The sequence below is a fragment of the Colletes gigas genome, unplaced genomic scaffold (genome assembly GCF_013123115.1).
Source record: "Colletes gigas isolate AHSC1104 unplaced genomic scaffold, ASM1312311v1 Colletes_gigas_Sc00038, whole genome shotgun sequence".
Lineage (NCBI taxonomy): Eukaryota > Metazoa > Arthropoda > Insecta > Hymenoptera > Colletidae > Colletes > Colletes gigas.
Window position 1 is genome coordinate 1,417,464 of NW_025106667.1, and position 21,702 is coordinate 1,439,165.

Here is a 21,702-nt window from a genome sequence, read left to right on the forward strand (position 1 = left end):
CAAAAATAAATAAAACATACCGCGTGTACCTTTTATATTACAGCAAAAATATGATGGAACCTTCAGCTTTTCTACCAAAGTTATTCTTTTTATTTTTCCACGTATAAAGAAAGAACAATTTTCAAACAACTTTTTCAAGTCTTTCTGACACTTTCGGAGATTTATTTACAATTCAACTTTAAACAAAATTCAATCATGAAAAATCGTAATTACCTCTCGCAATTTTCCTATTTTTTCGTATATTTTCAAAATATTTTAAATACGTTACGAAGAAGATTATATTTTACACGATAGAGATACTCGTAGTTCTTCAAATTGTAAATAATAAGTAACATTCTACAATTTGTTTTTAGTCTTTTATTTTGCTTTATTTAATTTATTCGATCGGAATCTCTGTATGTAGACTTCCGGGTCTTTTTCGACCCAGAACTGGAGGCCTGCCTAGATTGTCGTTTGTTTACGTTCAAATAATAATAATAACAGCGACCGTACGTCGAAACATGCTAAACTTCGGATGGTATTTATTTATTATTTCTGAATTATATTTTTCTTATTTCTTCACTTCGAAAATGAGAGATCTCTGTGGTTTGCTCGAGAACATTATTCTCTAAATCATTCTCTAAAGAATGATACATTTATAGTGAAATTTTGGGTGTGATGCACGAAAGACCATGCGTTAGGCAACTTGTCTGGTAATTGTTATTCCGTGAGTGATCGAAGTTAATCGAAAATTCGATCAGAGTCACCGCGAAAATTGATTTCCAACGAAAATAACGCTCCCTTCTTTGGATCGTTGGGTTAATTCTCGATCCCCGTGTCTCGCGTACGGTCCATTCTTACTTTCCCCCCCTCCCCCCCCCCTCCTGTGATCGCGACGCTCGGGCAGACACAGCGACGAGGACCACCGAGCAGACTGGGAACGTCAGAGTGCCCTACGACTGCGCCGCACGCGCATGCATCCCTGCCTACTCGATCGTGTACCTCGTAGATCGTTGGCTCTTGTCTCGAGAGCGTCGACGAGTGTGCATCGATCGCGCGATCCGTGTCGAACAGTGAAAAACAGTGCCACGAGAACAGTGATTCACCCCCCAAGTGTCCGCCGAACCAAGTTGGAACCTCGAGTTAAGAATTTCTGTGAATCGGTTCGGTTATTACCAGCTGGGAATCCCCGTAGACCAGGAGAAACAAAGTGACCAGAAGATTACATCAGGAGCGATCTAGAGAGCAAGAGAAAGAGAAAATAGTGGCGGATGATCAGGGACGAACGCGTTGGGGAATGAGCGAGGCGTTCAATTAAAGCGTTCCAGAAGCAAAGGAACTGGGGGGAACATTGCCGCGTAACTCGCTTGGAATATATCAGTCGAGGAGTACGCGAGCTTGCGATGTTGCCTCTTAACGCAACCTCCTAATCCGCGGTGACGTTAACCGAACCGAGCTGATTGCTCATTGTGCAACGAGTTTCCCAGGATCCTCACCGGGGGGGACCATCGCGGTCGGTTGACGTGAAAAATTGGGTCAAAGTCTCTCTTTCTCGTTCAAGGTCGAACGATTTTACGGCCGCGCGCGATCGCGATCGAAGCGTCGCGTCGATGCCAGGCGCGATAGACTGATCGAACACACACACACACGGTGGAGGAGTTTGGATACCTTCGAGGCCTGAAATCTATCGCGAACGATGAAGTGGTGCTTAGTGGTGCTGTTTCTGGCTGGTGTCTCGCGGGCGGACAACACCGTCAACAACTCGGAATATTCGACCTTTGCTTGCCCGGAGCTCAACTCCCAGGACGAGATCGATCTCGACAAGGTAACCCACGCTTCCTCTCTTTATTCTTCGACTGTTCACTGTTCGGTGATTACGTAACTGACGGGGTTACAACGCTGTACTGGGATTCATCGCATGGGATGAGTTGTTCAGCGACGGGACTAATTCGATAGGGCGAACCAACCGGTACCATACTTTTATCATTTATTTTCACCAACGAACATATAACGAATATTTCACCAATCCTTAAAGGTATTATATTAGCCTCAATTAACAAATTACTAATCTTCATTTTCGACACTAGAATCGCCCTATATACATATACAGTGCCGAACAAAAGTATTAGCACAGAGCGTATTTTCAAATAAAATGTTAAGTAACTCTAAACAAACCACAATATCTTCCTTGTTTTTGGTATAAAATATAAGTTTCAGGTTTGAACTTTAAGTATCTCGCGAAACAAAGCGATCAAGTAGACCTGTAATAAGAAAAAATAATAACAAACACATACAGGGCAGTTTTCGACGAAACAAAAGTATTGGCACACTTACTATTTCATAATACAATATTCAAATTAATATTTTGTTTGTAATCCTTTTTGTCTTATTACATTTTGTAACCGATTAGGCATCGAATGCACTAAATTTTGTGTTACTTCTGAACCTATTTCGTTCCATTCCTTCATAAGTGCATCTTTTAATTGCTCCTTTATTTGAATAAGGTGTTTTCAGATCCTTCTTTCTAACTCATTCCATATGTGTTCAATCGGATTTAAATCCGTCGATTGAGGAGGGGTTGGCAATGTATGGGGTGTATTAAAAACGATCCATTGCCGGGCAATACATATAAGCAGTATGCTTGGGATCATGATCTTGTTGGAAATAGTAGTTTTCCCCAAGATTTAATTTTTCCACACTTTTTTTTAAGTTTTCTTTCAAAATATTTAAACATACAAATTTATCCATAATACCGTCTATAAAAACTAGTTCTCCAAGTCCGGAGGAACTCGTACAACCCCATACTAATACACTACCACCCCCGTGTTTAACAGTCGAGACTATGTTATGCGAATCCCTAACTAACTCGGTATTACGCTTTCGCCATATTCTTATTTCACCATCAGATTTAAAAATATTAAATTTACTTTCGTCAGAGAAGAGTATTCTATCCCAAAATTCTAAATTACGTACGTTTTACGTACATTTCTGCAAACTCTAATCTGTTTTCTCGATTAATTTTGCTGATCAATGGTTTTCTTCTAGCCACTCTTGAATTGTGCACTTTTAAGAACTCCCTGGATAGTTTCAGGATGTACATCAACCTTATTTTCACTTTTCATTTGTGCCGCTATTTCTCTAGAGGCAACTTTAGGATTTTTTTTTACAATCTTGGTAATTTTTCGTTTATCTCGTTCTGATCATTTCTGTGGACGACCACTTCGCGGAAGATTTTTTACATTTTGTTCGTCAGGAAACCGTTTAACGATATTTCTTACGGTAAAACGACTTCTATTTACTATTTTAGCTATCGTAGAATATGAATTTCCCTCTTTCGATAATTTTAATAGAATTTTTCTCTCTGAAATTGTTGTTTCTCGTGCTTTTCGATACATTGTTGTGTTATTCGCTTTATTACAGGCAAACTTGGTAAAGAAATAACAAATGAATATCAAATTCAATCTCGGGACACAATCCCTGGATACAACAGTGATGCCAATATTATAAATATTTACATAAGTGTTTCATAGAAATATTAAGTTTACAAGTGTGCCAATACTTTTGTTTCGTCGAAAACTGTCCTCTGTGTATTTGTTACTATTTTTCATTATCACAGGTCTACTTAACCGCTTTATTTCGCGAGATACTTAAAGTTCAAACCTCAAACTTATATTTTATACCAAAAATAAAGCAGACATTGTGCTTTATTCACAGTTACATAACATTTTATTTGAAAATACGGTCTGTGCCAATACTTTTGTTCGGCACTGTATATGATGAAGTACATATAATGCTTATATTATTGAGCAAATCGATTCAACCTTTCCTTTATACGTATATTCAAGAGTCCATTTTTTTTATCATCTTTCGTTGCACAAATAAAATGTAATATTTGAAAGTTAATTTTGAAAAGAAAATGAAATAAATTAATTTCTATTTTTTTAATCGTAGACACGAAATATCTCCTAAAATATTGGGGTACCTTTTATGGAAACAAAATCAGCGAATTCTATTGAAAAAGAAAGTGCAATTGAACTTAATTTTTGTCCAATTTTATTTGAAATCGAGTTATAGTCTGTTTCAGTTGACAGATCCTCTAAACGAATCACCGATATCATTACATTAACAGAGAATGAAATTAAATAGTTTTGATTAACTTATTTGCATCGTAAAGAAAAAGTAAAAGTATGTCTATCACTAAATTTTGTTTATTAAATTCAAGTACGACGTCCTAATGTTAAAAAATCGGGAGGAAGCATGTCGATGACACCTTTATCATCTGTAAACATGGCGGATACACCGTGTACCCTTTCTTTAATTTTGTTAATTTACAACACTCGTGTATGAAGTTAATCATAGATGTCTTGATTCATCGCAACTAGGATAGAACTTTAGTCTAATTGGTTTCTGTGAATCTTTTTGGTGTGGAGGTATCCTAAAGCTGATGTCTATCGTTGAATTAACTAATTAATTAAATACGCCAAGAAGCGGCAGCAACAAAACTTTGATGAATCAGCTAGAAATATGTATCGATGATAAAGATTCGAAAGAAATTAAGAACGAGATTTCGCGAGATACTTAAAGTTCAAACCTCAAACTTATATTTTATACAAAAAATAAAGAAGATATTATGCTTTGTTCACAGTTACATAACATTTTATTTGAAAATACGCTCTGTGCTAATAATTTTGCTCGGCACTGTATTTAAACAAGGTCACCTTCATTTTTCGAGAAAATAATTGAAATGTGCAGAATTAACATATTGACTGTCAGACCAAACTCCTCAAATTAAAAGGGAAATGAAATTTTGTTTTTGCAGACAACTGGAAACTAGCATACCCATCATTTGTTATTGAATTTATTTTCACAAACTAGCTTTATTTTCTTTGACATTTTTAAGCTTGAGAATTAATTGTTTTCACTCGTTGGTGAAAAGTCGTGTGACCCATATGTGGGTAACGTGGCAGTGAATGTGTTAATACATACTGTCCCATTGATCGCAAGACACTGTAAAACTTTGAAATAACAATTTGTAATTATTTCGAAAATTACGCGATCCGATAATTATACTATCGCGTTTTTACAAACTTGATTTGTACAGTTTAGTTGCAAGTACTCGAAAAACTGTTGTTTTATGGCACCGAACAGTGAATTTATGGTGGATTAGAATATTGTAATAAGTTTAGAACGATACTGCTGTAGCTACCTATAAGGAATCGATAGGGATTGAATGGTATTGTTCCCATCGCTACGCTGACCTATTATTTTCCGTTGTGCGTCATGAAAACAATCGGGGACAAGTCGTAGTTCGATACTGAAACTCTTTCAAGGGCGAAATGAATGTTCCTGGAGCGAACAGTTGAAAATCGGTTGCGCGAAATGTGCGTTTTTTCTTTGGTCAAGGCAATACATACATACATTGTTGTATAAGGCAAGAATCGAAGGAATAAGGCAGAATTCGTCGAATAATAGTCTATTTTTTCAAGAAAGATCTCTTAAGTACTCCGTGTACCGAGAATATCTTAATTGCGTGATTAAATTCACGTCACGTACAGTAGGATGGTCGAGGCTTTTCCACGATTACCGCGAGATAATTATTCCGAGTGCTTCTAAGAAATGGTTATTATGCTTTTTTAACTGGAAGGATGGTCAAGTTTGCGGCGATGAATTGATTTTGTTTGACAGAGTATACCAAAGAACTCGTAGTATATTTGCGGATGTATCGCAGATAGGAGAATAAAGTAATGGAAAATAGTTAATTAATTACTCTTATTACTAGTATTTTACTCTTCGGGAAGATCTACAGTTGAATTCATCGATTCATCCGTCTCTTGCAGTATCGTTGCTCGTCGAACGTAATTAATCGTTATAATATTTTTATAACACATACCGAACCATGCTACATTATTTTAAATATTTTCTGCTAGAAGATTTTTAAACCGAATAAAATTTAGTACTTTTTGTCATTTTCTATGATGATAGAAAATTGAAGGTATTATTTAAAAATAATATTTTGTTAATTATAAATTCTAGACGCTTTTCTATGTCTATAGCATGCTGTGGATAGTTATTATTACACAAAGTTGTATGCTTAATTTTAATCGACAGAAATAAACAAGTGTTATCACGGTATTATTATAATTTGTAACGAGACTGCGGTTTGTTGTTGCTTGTGGCACGTGTTAAAGATGGAACCGCGTAAAAGTTTATTACTATTATATACTGTCATTTATATTACTCCATTTGTGTATTCTATAAATATGCAACCTATTTTTTATTGCCTATATCCCAAATAAACTGTGTTCATATAAACTACACGTTCACTCTAACCCTGCTGCGCCATCAGAGACGATAATTTCTACAGAAATTGGTTATTCGAAATCCTTTTTTACAAATACAGAAATGAATATTCTTTATTTGTTCGACAAGACTATGATATCTACTATTATTCATTCTAGGAAAGTTCTGTAACAATTTATAAATATGAAAATCATTAATAGCCAAAATTAAATTTATAATTTATTTGAATGATTTTCTTACTATAAACAGAATTGAAGATCAATGTTTACAATTTTACGCGAAAAATAGATTATTCGAAGCACAGATGCAAAGATTCTCGGGGGAAATATGATTTGTATGGTTTTCTGCCGCGAATTTATCGCGAAAAAAATTTATACCGATCTGGCGATCGTCGTGACTTTTATTCGCGTGGATTAATGCGATTCCGATAACTGGTGTGGTTTGTTGAAAATAAACATAACATTCTTTTCCCTTCGACTGTTTCTTTGTTATTTTTTATTATTCGGGAGAAATGTCGTAGCAGAAAGAGGATGGATTTATTTGAAAAAGAAAAATGGTTGCTATCGATGTAATATCGATAACACGGGGCAACGTGTCACGAAATTTTTCGAAAACTCGTCGATCGTTTTAGGCGATTAATACAAAAATGATTTCATGGCGGGCTGGAGATATTCGTTTTATTTGTTTTTTTTATCTGTTCTGGTCCCAGCCAATTTCAAGTTTGATAAATAAAATTCCGTCGCGTCGCGCGCGCATACCAGGATCATCAGTCTGGTAAACTATTTTCAATTTTTTTTAAATTCCATTCGATTTGATTTTAGTTTAAACCACGATCGAGACCATCGCGTCGCGTTTTTATGGAAATGAAATTACTCGCCGTGAGATAATCGATATCTAACTTTAGAAGTGTTTCAACAATGTTGCGTAGTTTTTAGGTCATTTTATATATAAATATATTAGGGTTACTTACGAATACGTACTTAGTAGAGATATTCAATTATTGCAAGAAGAATCGATTCTTGAATCAATATTTCAACTTTGAAGAATCGATCTATTGATCAATCGATTTATGAAATCGTACAAGGTGACTTCGAAATCATTAAATTAAATTTCCATATTTAAACAATAAATAATTAATAAAGTTTGACATTAGAAATGCAAATTGTTTAGAAAATTATTACAGGAAACTAATAATAAGGGTAGTTTAAGTCGTCATTTTTCCTGGTTTCGAATTTTTTTAAAAAATACATTCCTCCGATGTTTACGACTTTTGTGAAAATGCACTCGGGAATTTTTCTCTCATTTATTCAGTTTTATTTGGAAAGGATTGGTTCCTGTAAAGAAATTTTGTTCCCAATGACAAATCAATAAAACAAAAATTCATTTATAATTTCCGATATTCGAATGTTTACGAGAATCACTAAAATAAATGTTTGTATTCCAGGCTGAAATTGTCTATAGTACTATAGAAAATTTTATATCTGGGCACAAATTTCGTTTCTGATTTAGATATACCGGTATAAATGGTCCACCCGGTAGACGATCCGTCGAGTAACGGCTGGAGCTTAGGCCGTAGCTTAAAGTATCGTTAATTCAAAACAATTACGAGTTCCTGGAGCACGCGGTCTCTACGAAGTCGTCGAGTCCACTCGATGCTTCTGGTTACATACGAAGTGCGTTAAGTGCCAGCTAAAATTCAAATGGCCGCTTCGAAGAGATCGTAATTCGTAATCTGACTCCGGTTATCCCTGCATTTTCTCTACCAAAATAGAAACAGTGAAGTAGAATTTCAGAAAAATCAATTCAAACTTCACTTAAAATACTATAACACGAATATTACGAATATTCAGATACTTGATCAGTCCACGAAATATACTAGTAGCATTCGAATACTACTCTGATAGTTCACTATTTAAACAATATAGGATTTCAATATTATTTCAACAATTATGCATTCGAACAACACTCTAACAGTAAATCATTCGAGTAGTCAAATTGCCAAATAATATTCAAGTAATCAAATGTTCGAATTTTATTCTTATCGTGAGGTTTCGGTTAGGTATTCGAATATTATTCTTACACTCAAGCATTCTAATGGTATTCGAATGGTATGGAAGTAGTCAAGTATTCAAATAATATTAAAATAGTGAAGTAACAATATTTAAATAGTAAAATACTAAAATAATACTTCAGTAGTCACTTATTCGAATGTTATTTTTATCGTGAGGTTTGGGTTAGGTATTCGAATATTATTCTTACAATCAAGTATTCGAATGGTATTGAAGTAGTCAATTACTCAAATAATATTAAAAGTAGTGAATCAACAATATTTATATAATGAAGTATTTGAAAAGACACGTGTTGGAAAAGTGTTGAAATAGTAAAATACTAGAATAATACTTCGGTAGTCACTTATTCGAATGTTATTCTTATCGTGAGGTTTGGGTTAGGTATTCGAATATTATTCTTACAGTCAAGTATTCTAATGGTATTGAAGTAGTCAATTACTCAAATAATATTAAAAGTAGTGAATCAACAATATTTATATAATGAAGTATTTGAAAAGACACGTGTTGGAAAAGTGTTGAAATAGTAAAATACTAGAATAATACTTCGGTAGTCACTTATTCGAATGTTATTCTTATCGTGAGGTTTGGGTTAGGTATTCGAATATTATTCTTACAGTCAAGTATTCTAATGGTATTGAAGTAGTCAATTACTCAAATAATATTAAAAGTAGTGAATCAACAATATTTATATAATGAAGTATTTGAAAAGACACGTGTTGGAAAAGTGTTGAAATAGTAAAATACTAGAATAATACTTCGGTAGTCAATTATTCGAATGTTATTCTTATCGTGAGGTTTGGGTTAGGTATTCGACTATTATTCTTATAGTGAAGTATTCTAATGGTGTTCGAATGGTATTAACTGATTTCTCACTAAGGAGCTAAAACAATTAATTCTCAAGATTAGATATCAATGAAAATAAGTCCATATAGAAGTCTTGAATTTTAACGGGTCTGTAAAAAAAAATTCAACAAGAAATGATGGCTGCGCTAGTTTCCAGTTGCTCAATAGTAAAGTTTCGTTTCCCTGGACAGTATGAGGAGTTTGGTATGGCAGTGAACGTGTTAAAATAGTGAAGTATTGAAAGAATATTTGAGTACCTTAGTATTGAAATTTGATTCGATGAATGATCGAAATATATGAATATTCGAAAATCTCCTGTTGACAGATAAAATTTTCTAAAAAGTTGAATGAATAATTAGAAGTGTCGTTGTTAGAGGGACGTTTGGTGAATGTGCTTTGATGTCGACTGGAAAGAAACGAAATAGGATGGTTACTTAAATCGTAGGTGAGCTGTCGCGACAGGAGATTGGCTGCGCAACCCTCCGGTGATACAGCAACGTGCACGCGAATTCACCAGGGCTAACAGATTTGCAGTTGGAAGTAGGTCACCGTTTAAACGTGTACGTTCGTTCTCCTTTTTTCGGTCGAGAAAAAAGCACACAATGTACGCTAGCTGTGATTTTTTGAAAAATCGACCGAGCCTCTTGGCATTCCATTTTATCTTATCCGCCGTCGAGCTTATTCTATTTCTGAAAAGTTTGATCGAACCGTCGCGCCGTTCGTCCCTGTATTATTCAAATTTTCGCGAATTTCGTTTGGCTTCGCGCGACCGACGAAATAAAATTTTTCACGACGGAGATAAAGAATCGTACTTTTTGGGGACTTAAATGGCACTCTGCTCTACTCCCGATAACTTTATGGAAACGATTCTGCCAGGTTTCGAGCCTAATCGCGTGGAAATGATCGAGTTCAGCGGCCATAGAATAATTATTTATTCAAAGTTGAGGAAATGGGGAAAGCTTTTCAAAATTCGAAGAAATATCGATTTCAGAAAGCCAACATTTTATTGGTATAACAGAAACCCGGTATTTTGATTTATCCGCTACGCGAATGTCATTGAACAATTGTTGTTCAGAACCTTCATTAATTTAACGTGAAATAGTTAATATTTAATTTAACATTAAATTGTAGTGTCTGAATAACCCAGTCGTGGTTTTGCGTAGTGAATAATTGGTTTAATATAGGTAATATGTGAATTACAAAAAAAAGATTTGGCTCGCCTCGCGACACACTCACTCTCTCGCTGTCCGCCGCGTGGCGCTGCGACTACCCAGGACCGTAACTAGCCGATCCACCACAAAATGTTGTTTATCTTCTATTCATTATTTGAAATTTGTTAACTATAGGTTAGTTGGTTCCAAACTTAGATACTGGAAAATACAAACGATGCGTTGTTAATAATATTTCATTAGTATATCTTTACACGTTCGATAAACCAACATTCGAAAGTTAAATACTGCATATTAGAGTCAAATAGGACTAAATATCATCTTTCAACATTTAACTACAGTCTTTTTCGTTCCGTTTATAAGAGCAATTGAAAGAAAAAGTGTTCTTTTCGTAATTAGGAAGCTAAAATTTAGCAATTTTCTGATACTTTGAACTCGATGGTCGTTCAGCGGTCGAAAATTTAGCAACTAGTGCAATTAAAATTGCACAAGAGAGAATGATAGTAATATGCACGGAGAGGACAGTCGCAAATACGTAAATTGGATGTGGCGAGCTGGTTGGAAACTGTTCGGCTGGCAAACTTCCTTAAACGCTGGTAATTTTGCTGTCGGCGTTGTTAGACGCGGTAAACTTTTCAATCTGCTGGTCTTATATCAACATCGATCGTGGAGCAATTGGGGGGCCTGCATTGTGCACGTGAACTGCCTAGCCGCCGCTTAGTTAATGTTATGTGTGCGTTGCTGATTTATATTCGTTTAAACCATAATGGCGAACTTGGGACTGTAATGGGTGTTGCATTGAGAACTGTCCCTGACGAGACGACGATTTCGTCAACCCAATTCCATCCCATGGGATATAATCCTGATTTTAATACTTGATCGTTAAGTTCCCATAAAATATGTATACATATATTTTACGTTACACTTTGATTCGCTAGTGGTACGATCTGAATCAAAAACATTAAAAATGTTCGGCCAACCCTGGGAAAAATTTTAACGGGAGATTCTAGAGGCGAAAATAGGACGAAAATCAAGAATACTAATTTCTTGATGGTGGCTTCGTTAGAAAGTTATTAACAAAATTATTAATGAAATTTGTCTACATACACGAATTTTTTTTTCACAAGCGCGTAGGATTTCGGGGGTATGTCTATTCACCAAAAATGCTTGCAATAGACCGCTGCAACTAAAAAAAATTTTTCGAAGACGATTCGATATTTTTTTTTTCACCCAAAACATTCAGTACTTACTCGAATTTTTTTCTCGGAACTGTGTAAGATTTCAGGGGTATATATTTTGACCAAAAATACTTGTAATTGACCCCTGCAACTAAATATAATTTTTTTAGTATGATTTGAAATTTTTGAATTTCGCCGAAAAATTTAAACACTTACTCGAATTTTTTTCTCGAAACTGCGTAGGATTTTGGGGGTATGTCTTTTGACCAAAAATGATTGCAATTGACCCCTGCAACTGAAAATATTTTTTTCAGAACGATTTGAAATTTTTTTTTTTCGTCGTAAAATTTCATACATTCTCGAATTTTTTTCTAAAAAGTGGGTAGGATATCGAAGGTATGTTTATTCACCAAAAATGCTTGTAATTGACTCCTGCAACTAAATATAATTTTTTTAGTATGATTTCAAATTTTTCAATTTCACCGAAAAATTTCAGCAGCCTACCCCTGTCGATTTTTCTTAGAAATTCGTTTTTCATTTTTAATAAATTTGTTTGACGCCCTACAGAAAAGTTGTCTAATACTTTTTTGTAGCTATCCGTGAGCTCTACTTCAGTAAAAAGTTTCATCGAAATATATTCACTATTGTAGGAGTTGTGACTGTTTGAAAATTGCACAATTTTTATGGGGGTTTTCTCTTTTTACGGGATTATGGAACAACCTTTCGAATATTTTTGTAATTTCTACATATTCTCCACTAAAATACGCGTCATTTGCCGCTTGAAACATTAAAATCGGCCAATCCGTTCAGAAGTTATATCGTTTTAAAGATTCGCATGAAAATTCGGGCAGACATTTCTGGCTAGTAATTATATTTTCGGTAAGGAATTTTTTTCTCGGAACTGAGTAGGATTTCGGGGGTATTTCTGTTGACCAATAATGCTTGTAATTGACCCCTGCAACTGAAAATATTTTTTTCAGAACGATTTGAAATTTTTTTTTTCGTCGTAAAATTTCATACATTCTCGAATTTTTTTCTAAAAAGTGGGTAGGATTTCTGGGGTATTCTGTTGACCAAAAATGCTTGTAATTGACCCCTGCAACTAAATATAATTTTTTTAGTATGATTTCAAATTGTTCAATTTCGCCAAGCAGCTACCCCTGTCGATTTTTCTTAGAAATTCGTTTTTCATTTTTATTAAATTTGTTTGACGCCCTACAGAAAAGTTGTCTAATACTTTTTCGTAGCTATCCGTGAGCTCTACTTCAGAAAAAAGTTTCATCGAAATATATTCACTATTGTAGGAGTTGTGACTGTTTGAAAATTGCACAATTTTTATGGGGGTTTTCTCTTTTTACGGGATTATGGAACAACCTTTCGAATATTTTTGTAATTTCTACATATTCTCCACTAAAATACGCGTCGTTTGCCGCTTGAAACATTAAAATCGGCCAATCCGTTCAGAAGTTATATCGTTTTAAAGATTCGCATGAAAATTCGGGCAGACATTTCTGGCTAGTAATTATATTTTCGGTAAGGAATTTTTTTCTCGGAACTGAATAGGATTTCGGGGGTATTTCTGTTGACCAATAATGCTTGTAATTGACCCCTGCAACTGAAAATATTTTTTTCAGAACGATTTGAAATTTTTTTTTTCGTCGTAAAATTTCATACATTCTCGAATTTTTTTCTAAAAAGTGGGTAGGATTTCTGGGGTATTCTGTTGACCAAAAATGCTTGTAATTGACCCCTGCAACTAAATATAATTTTTTTAGTATGATTTCAAATTGTTCAATTTCGCCAAGCAGCTACCCCTGTCGATTTTTCTTAAAAATTCGTTTTTCATTTTTATTAAATTTGTTTGACGCCCTACAGAAAAGTTGTCTAATACTTTTTTGTAGCTATCCGTGAGCTCTACTTCAGAAAAAAGTTTCATCGAAATATATTCGGTATTGTAGGAGTTGTGACTGTTTGAAAATTGCACAATTTTTATGGGGTTTTTCTCTTTTTACGGGATTATGGAACAACTTTTCGAATATTTTTGTAATTTTTACATATTCTCCACTAAAATACGCGTTGTTTGCCGTTTGAAACATTAAGATTGGCCAAACCATTCAGAAGTTATGACGTTTTAAATATTCGCATGAAAATTCGGGCAGACATTTCTGGCTAGTAATTATATTTTCGGTAAGGAATTTTTTTCTCGGAACTGAGTAGGATTTCGGGGGTATTTCTGTTGACCAAAAATGATTATAATTAGCCCCCACAACCGAAAATAATTTTTCCAGAATGATTTGAAACTTTTTAATTTCTTTTTATATATAAATAAGTAAATAAATATTTGTTATAATATAATAAGGAATGTGGCACGAAATATTTACAGTAATTAGGAAACGTGGAATAGCGAGCTAAAAAATGGTGTAGCACGTGTTATTAATTTCACCCTGTCAAAGAGGGAATGACAAACGTTTCTTTTATCTGACGCGGCCAATGGCGGCGACTGCAGGGCATAATTACGGGACAATTAATCAGCTTGAGTAATTATCAGCGCAAACTTCAGGATCCTACGAGGCTTGTTCCAGAGCACCTGAGAAATTAATTGCCGAGTATTCCGATTTCGTGCGGGTAATTGGGTAACAAGCGAGAGACGTTCGTTTCGTGACAGGTTGAGCTCCTTTCAGGTTGAGCTATGATTTACTCAAAGGTTCTAAATCGTTTGTACCTAAAAAATACAGCCATTCCGACCTTTATACCGCGACTGAAACGTTTATTTTAAAACACTTTCGTGTTACAAAGGCTAGCATTATTTTTGACAATTTTAAATTATTTTTTAATACAGAAAGAGAGTAAATGTAGAAATTTTACTCTCATTGCAATGCAATTAGACGAACCGGGGCTATTATTCAAACGAACAAAGAGCAAGTAACGTTTAGTTTAATCGTATTACGCGTTTCGCGCGTTCCACGAGCAAAATTGAAATTTGAAAAGTTTTGGGTAGCTATCCTCAACCTGAAAACAACCTAACGATATATTTATCCGACGAAGAACGCTAACAAGTTTCGTCGAACGCGAGCGGCTACATAGTTTTACTTAGAAGAACCAACGTACGTAAATGATCCCATAAATCATCGACGTAATTAAAACTCGCCGTGCTGAAAACTTCTCGAGGGAGGGGGGGGGGGAAAAAAAGGAAAGAAAACCGAATGTTGTTGCTGGCTCGGAAAATTCCCCAGCAAAGGCTGATTGCCTTTTACACGCTCGCCAGAACGCAGCCAGGCATCGTCGAAACCAATTCCGCAACAGCTTGCTCATAACTTCGCTCGACAGAACGCTTTCTCGCGATATATTCAGTACATGAAACTTAAATGGAATTTATGCTAATCGACGCGCCATGGCGCGAGAACCTCTAAACAAAGACCAAGCTACGAAAACACCAAGAAAAACATTGACAGACAATACCATTCGAACGCGTCCGTAAATTAATTTTATTAGACTCTCGCGTCCAGGGACAAATTAACTGCATGGAATCCGTCTCTCGAGTAAATTCCGACTTTTGAATAAATCCAGAAATAATCCTGGCCTGATTGGGTACCGCGTCAGAGAGTAATTTAATCACCTGGTTCCCTCAGCTTTGATTCATTAGCGGCCCTGTAACAAAGCAACCTTGTTGGCGAAATATCATTTTCGTTAATTATGTAACTCAATAAAGGAAAAGTGTCTACGCTGGGTCAGCGTTTTAGGTACTGGAGATTCGTGTAATTAATTGCGAGCAGAGTCTTTGGAAACGTGACTGAAAGAGAACGTTATGGTAAATGTGATCGAGAGAGAGCAAGTTTATCGAGGATTTCTGGATATTTAGTTTCGAGAAACTACGCGATTTCGAGAAAAAAATTCGAGTAAGTAGACAAATTTTTCGTCGAAATTAAAAAGTTTCAAATCATTCTGGAAAAATTATTTTCGGTTGTGGGGGCTAATTATAATCATTTTCGGTGAATAGACATACCCCAGAAATCTTACGCGGTTTCGAGAAAAAAATTCGAGTAAGTACTGAATGTTTTGGGTGAAAAAAAAAAATATCGAATCGTCTTCGAAAAATTTTTTTTAGTTGCAGCGGTCAATTGTAAGCATTTTTGGTGAATAGACATACCCCCGAAATCCCACGCAGTTTCGAGAAAAAAATTTAGTAAGTAGACAAATTTTCCGTCGAAATTAAAAAATTTCAAATCGTTCTGGAAAAAATATTTTCAGTTGCAGGAGTCAATTACAAGCATTTTTGGTCAATAGAAATAACCCCGAAATCCTACTCAGTTCCGAGAAAAAAATTCCTTACCGAAAATATAATTTCTAGCCAGAAATGTCTGCCCGAATTTTCATGCGAATCTTTAAAACGTCATAACTTCTGAACGGATTGGCCGATTTTAATGTTTCAAGCGGCAAACGACGCGTATTTTAGTGGAGAATATGGAGAAATTACAAAAATATTCGAAAAATTGTTCCATAATCCCGTAAAAAGAGAAAAACCCTATAAAAATTGTGCAATTTTCAAACAGTCATAACTCCTACAATAGTGAATATATTTCGATGAAACTTTTTTCTGAAGTGGAGCTCACGGATAGCTACAAAAAAGTATTAGACAACTTTTCTGTAGGGCGTCAAACAAATTTATTAAAAATGAAAAACATATTTCTAAGAAAAATCGACAGGGGGTGCTGCCTAAATTTTTCGGCGAAATTAAAAAGTTTCAAATCATACTAAAAAAATTATATTTAGTTGCAGGGGTCAATTACAAGCATTTTTGGTGAATAGACATACCCCCGAAATCCTACCCACTTTTTAGAAAAAAATTCGAGAATGTATGAAATTTTACGACGAAAAAAAAAATTTCAAATCGTTCTAGAAAAAATATTTTCAGTTGCAGGGGTCAGTTACAAGCATATTTGGTCAAAATATATACCCCTGAAATCTTACACAGTTCCGAGAAAAAAATTCGAGTAAGTACTGAATGTTTTGGGTGAAAAAAAAAAATATCAAATCATCTTCGAAAAATTTTTTTTAGTTGCAGCGGTCAATTGCAAGCATTTTTGGTGAATAGACATACCACCGAAATCCTATGCACTTTCAAGAAAAAAATTTAGTATGTGGTCAAATTTTTCGTCGAAATAAAAAAATTAATTTTTGTCATTTGTTTATACAAATATAATTGAAAAATTCTAGTGAATACTGCTGTAATCTTAAGAGTGAACGAACGAATAGTGGAAAAAGTCTTTATATTTGATGAAAATTATTTTAACAGTTAAAGGCGTGGAAATCCATTTTAACTGGCGGTTTTTCACAAAATTAAAACCGTTTGGATCAGTTTACAAGTTCAATGTTTGCAATGATTGTGTTATTTTGTCGATCTACTTGGGAAAAAATTTGTCTAGCAAGTTAGTTTCGAAGCATGCTTCTAATCTGCCATTATTTGTGTTATTATCTGAGGGATTATCTTCTCGTGGAGAACGGATTTATACGCCCATCAACGAACATCGTCCAATTTATCCACTGATTAAGGGAACAACCGTAATCAAATGAATCGCGTGTAGTAATCTCGCGGTACGCCCTAAATCGTCGTCGAATTAATCCACGTAAGACGCGTGTTCCCGTCTGCTTCGCGATCGTTAAACGTCGAAACGCGACAACGGGCGTCTGGAGCACGTAACGTCGCCGTGGAAAATGCATTTCCGCCAGCAACGCGTGCACCGTCCTATTTTCCTCGGTTACGTTGGCACAATATGTTGGCGTTGCACGCGTTCGATCTTTCGTCGCTTCCTTCGATACGGTGAAATTCATTTCAATCAGCATTTTTAATATCCACGTTCTAACGATTTTCCATCTTTATGAAATCGAATCGCTGGAATATATCGGAAAGAAGAAGTCGGCCAAAATTGGTCGATCGACTTTTAACACCTCCCCAATCTAACGATTTTTAATATTATAGAATACAAATCGGGATAAGATTTTCGAAACAGTTGTCTTATTACTGAATCTCTTTCTTTTCTTTGCATAGAAAATTTCTCTATTCTTCTCAAATTGCTGTATTTGTGTGCTTGAGTAATATAGAAGTTAAATGAATGAGAAATGATTTATGTAGGCTGTTTCCATAATCACAGGCATAATTAAAAATATGTATGTTGTAACGATAATGCTAGAATTATATTAACAAGCGGATGCATTTCGCTAACACCACTGACAAGTTGTTCCAATACCTCGACATAATGCTAATACGTATCGGTATTAACGAGTATGTCATCCGATCGATCCCTTTACTTGTTGTATCATATTATTCGACCTATCTGACATAATCAATCAATACATTAAGTCGTTAATTATTCCTTCCGCTTTGGAGAATGTCGATAACTGACAGTTCCAATGACAGTAATTTGAGAGAAATTACGTACACTTGAGGTGAACCTAATATCCCAAATTCAAGAATCAATCGTATTCACTGATTGTCAGGTTTCAGCTTGAATCCATCACGTATTATGCCAGATTATCCTAACCCATAGTGCTGTTCGAATCATGGATGGATTCCCATACCTCAGACCCAGGAATTCACTGAGAAATCTATGTTATTAGTATGAATACGTCTGATGGTCACTAGGAGATTCCAAAGGGAGCCATTTGCGATCCAAGTGCACCAAGTACATTGACATTATGAACAAAAGTATTGGCACAGAGTGTATTTTCAAATAAAATGTTAAGTAACTCTAAACTAAACTAATCTAAAAATATAAGTAGAGGTTTGAACTTTAAGTATCTCTCGAAACAAAGCGATTAAGCAGACCTGTAATAATAAAAAATAATAACAAATACATACAGGGCAGTTTTCGACGAAACAAAAGTATTGGCACACTTGTAAATTTAATATTTTTATGAAATACTTATGTAAATATTTATAATATTGGCATGACTGTTGTTTCTTAACGAAGCCTTCATCAACAAATTGGTATTCTTGATTTTCGTCTTATTTTGGCCCTGTATAATTCAGTCAGTTTTGATTATTTTCAGTTGAAGAAAATTGCGAATATTCGTAAAAAATAAATAGAAATGTGTATGTAAAATGTCGAAATTAAGAAAGTTATATTTTTTTTTATAAAAAAAATCCCTAAGAAGACCAAGAAAATGGAACTCTAAACTACAATACTCCCTTAAACTGGGTTTTGAGCCAAAAGAAGCAAAGAATAACTATGTCATTAGTTTTTAATTTGTTGGAAGTTTGTTTGTGATTCCGGTGACATTTTACAAAATATTAGAAATCGTAGTGATCGTTGTTTCTGTTACATTATCACGGAAATCGTTTTTGAGACGAGTATTACGCATGGAAATAGATTTTTCTACCGGTGAATATTTATAACGGGTAAGCATCGTTGCTATTCAGTGTTTCGGTTAGTTATTTATGGTAACTGATAATCAAGAGACAATTAAAATGCAATGTTATGAAAGATGCACCGATGGTCGCGAATAATAAAACCATATTCGAAGAATCAGTCAATGAATTTTTCGCGATGCTTCAGTGAAAAATTACAAGTCTTAGCTCAGATCATTCAAGCAATAATATATAATTTCATTACTGGGTAGGAAAATATTTAAACATTTTCAAAAACAACTAAATACAATCAATTTTTTAAATAATTTGGTTAATAAAAAAATCAAAGTCACACCTGGGTTATCATTCTTAGGATACTGAGGGCTCAAAAGGTAGAAAAGGATAAATTTGTTCATTAAAATAAAATTAAAGATTGTTGGAAATACGGCCAATGTCGGCATGGTTGCCGGGCCTGCAGCCGTTGGCTAGCGAGGGGGAATCGGGTTTCCCCGTTCATGAGCGCTCTTATGTTGTTTCCTGGCCATGAGGCGACTCGTAATATTCCATAACTATGATATTGTTATTAATCAGTTTTGTTATAATTTGGTATAAATAAACTTTATACATGTGTTCATTCATAATCTTTAATAAAGATTCTTTTTTCATCGATTTTTATTCGAAAGATAAACTGCCCCACGGCAGTTGTTTACATTCTCGAATTTTTAATTCGAAGTAAACGAGCACTTTGATGAACGTGCAACCTCTGTAATTCTGCAGTGAGTGTTTAGGGTGTCTTTGTAGTACGGTGTCAACGAATACAAGTTGCTTTATAGTTCGCGTTTCGGTGCCCTTAGACGTCCGTAGCAAGTGATAATTAATTTACACCGCGGCCCGCCAGTGTTGGCTTGCTTAGGAAACTAATGAATGTTAATACATTCAGCGTGCACAATATTGCCAAGTTCGCGTGTTTACGGTTTAGTTTAAGTCGATTGCTCAGACGAAGTTTCTCTCTATCGACTACGCTCCACGATTAATTAGCGTTGGTTCTTGTCTCGAAAAACACTCGACGCCCGAGTGTACCAGAAATTACCAACAAACGTGTTCTCTTTGACTCCGGTTTCACGCGGATATCGCGTTAATTATTTTATTTAACCCGTTAATCGCCATTGTGGTTGACTATAGTGGCGCCACCTACTACTTGCTCCAACGATTATTCAGAATTTTCATAAAGCTTAAAAACACAATATTGTTTAATGAAAATAAAAAATGAACCTTTCCATACGAACAGTGAAACTTTAATTATACGTGAACATTTAAGTAATACATTGTCTTCTTTGCTAGTTTTAATTTTTCTATTATTTAAATCGTTAGATTTTTTATTAAACGATGAGTAATTCTAGCTTCTCATGCAAAAGTGTATTTTAGTTCTGCAAGCATTCCAGTACCACGTCGATTATTTTGTTGACACTCGCCCAATATTTATTTCACCCACGTGTTCGTCAAAATGTACCATAATCTAATCTGTATTTGCACTACTAACCGTCGATATCCGTCTATCGAGCAATGAACGTAGTTTGATCAATAATCGGGTTAGATAGTCGCGTGGATAGTCTACGTAAAATAATTACCAATTAAATTTTCTTTGTTAACAAATTTCACACCTTCTCGAATTTTTTTCTGGAAAGTGGGTAGGAATTCGGGGGTAGGTCTGTTCACCAAAAATGCTCGTAACTGACCCCTGTAACTAAATATAATTTTTTTAGTATGATTTGAAATTTTTATTCCCCGTCGAAAAATTTCACACATTCTCGAATTTTTTTCTAGAAAGTGGGTAGGAATTCGGGGGTAGGTCTGTTCACCAAAAATGCTCGTAACTGACCCCTGTAACTAAATATAATTTTTTTAGTATGGTTTGAAATTTTTATTCCCCGTCGAAAAATTTCACACCTTCTCGAATTTTTTTCTAGAAAGTGGGTAGGAATTCGGGGGTAGGTCTGTTCACCAAAAATGCTCGTAACTGACCCCTGTAACTAAATATAATTTTTTTAGTATGATTTGAAATTTTTATTCCCCGTCGAAAAATTTCACACCTTCTCGAATTTTTTTCTAGAAAGTGGGTAGGAATTCGGGGGTAGGTCTGTTCACCAAAAATGCTCGTAACTGACCCCTGTAACTAAATATAATTTTTTTAGTATGGTTTGAAATTTTTATTCCCCGTCGAAAAATTTCACACCTTCTCGAATTTTTTTCTAGAAAGTGGGTAGGAATTCGGGGGTAGGTCTGTTCACCAAAAATGCTCGTAACTGACCCCTGTAACTAAATATAATTTTTTTAGTATGATTTGAAATTTTTATTCCCCGTCGAAAAATTTCACACCTTCTCGAATTTTTTTCTAGAAAGTGGGTAGGAATTCGGGGGTAGGTCTGTTCACCAAAAATGCTCGTAACTGACCCCTGTAACTAAATATAATTTTTTTAGTATGATTTGAAATTTTTATTCCCCGTCGAAAAATTTCACACCTTCTCGAATTTTTTTCTAGAAAGTGGGTAGGAATTCGGGGGTAGGTCTGTTCACCAAAAATGCTCGTAACTGACCCCTGTAACTAAATATAATTTTTTTGGTATGTTTTGAAATTTTTCGTTCATTACTCGTTAACACACAGAAATGTTTTACACAAATAATGAAAACTATTCACAACTGCGAACATTTGAGTAGAACTTTCTGTCAACACTGTATTCGTATCTCATACTTACTTTTTCCCTTTATTTTATTATCCGAGTTAAAAAAAAAATGTAAATGTAGGCTGTTAAAGAAACACA

At 34.9% G+C, this 21,702-nt stretch overlaps 1 protein-coding gene across 1 annotated transcript in view; it reads left to right on the forward strand.

The window, feature by feature from the left end:
* The first annotated feature begins 942 nt into the window (after positions 1-942).
* The window catches only part of LOC122402642, a 78,200-nt gene continuing 57,440 nt past the window's right edge, over positions 943-21,702 (forward strand). The window contains exon 1 of the mRNA XM_043405600.1: positions 943-1,804. Coding sequence (XP_043261535.1) covers positions 1,676-1,804 — 129 coding nt within the window. The 5' untranslated portion in view covers positions 943-1,675. The remainder of the gene's footprint in view (positions 1,805-21,702) is intronic.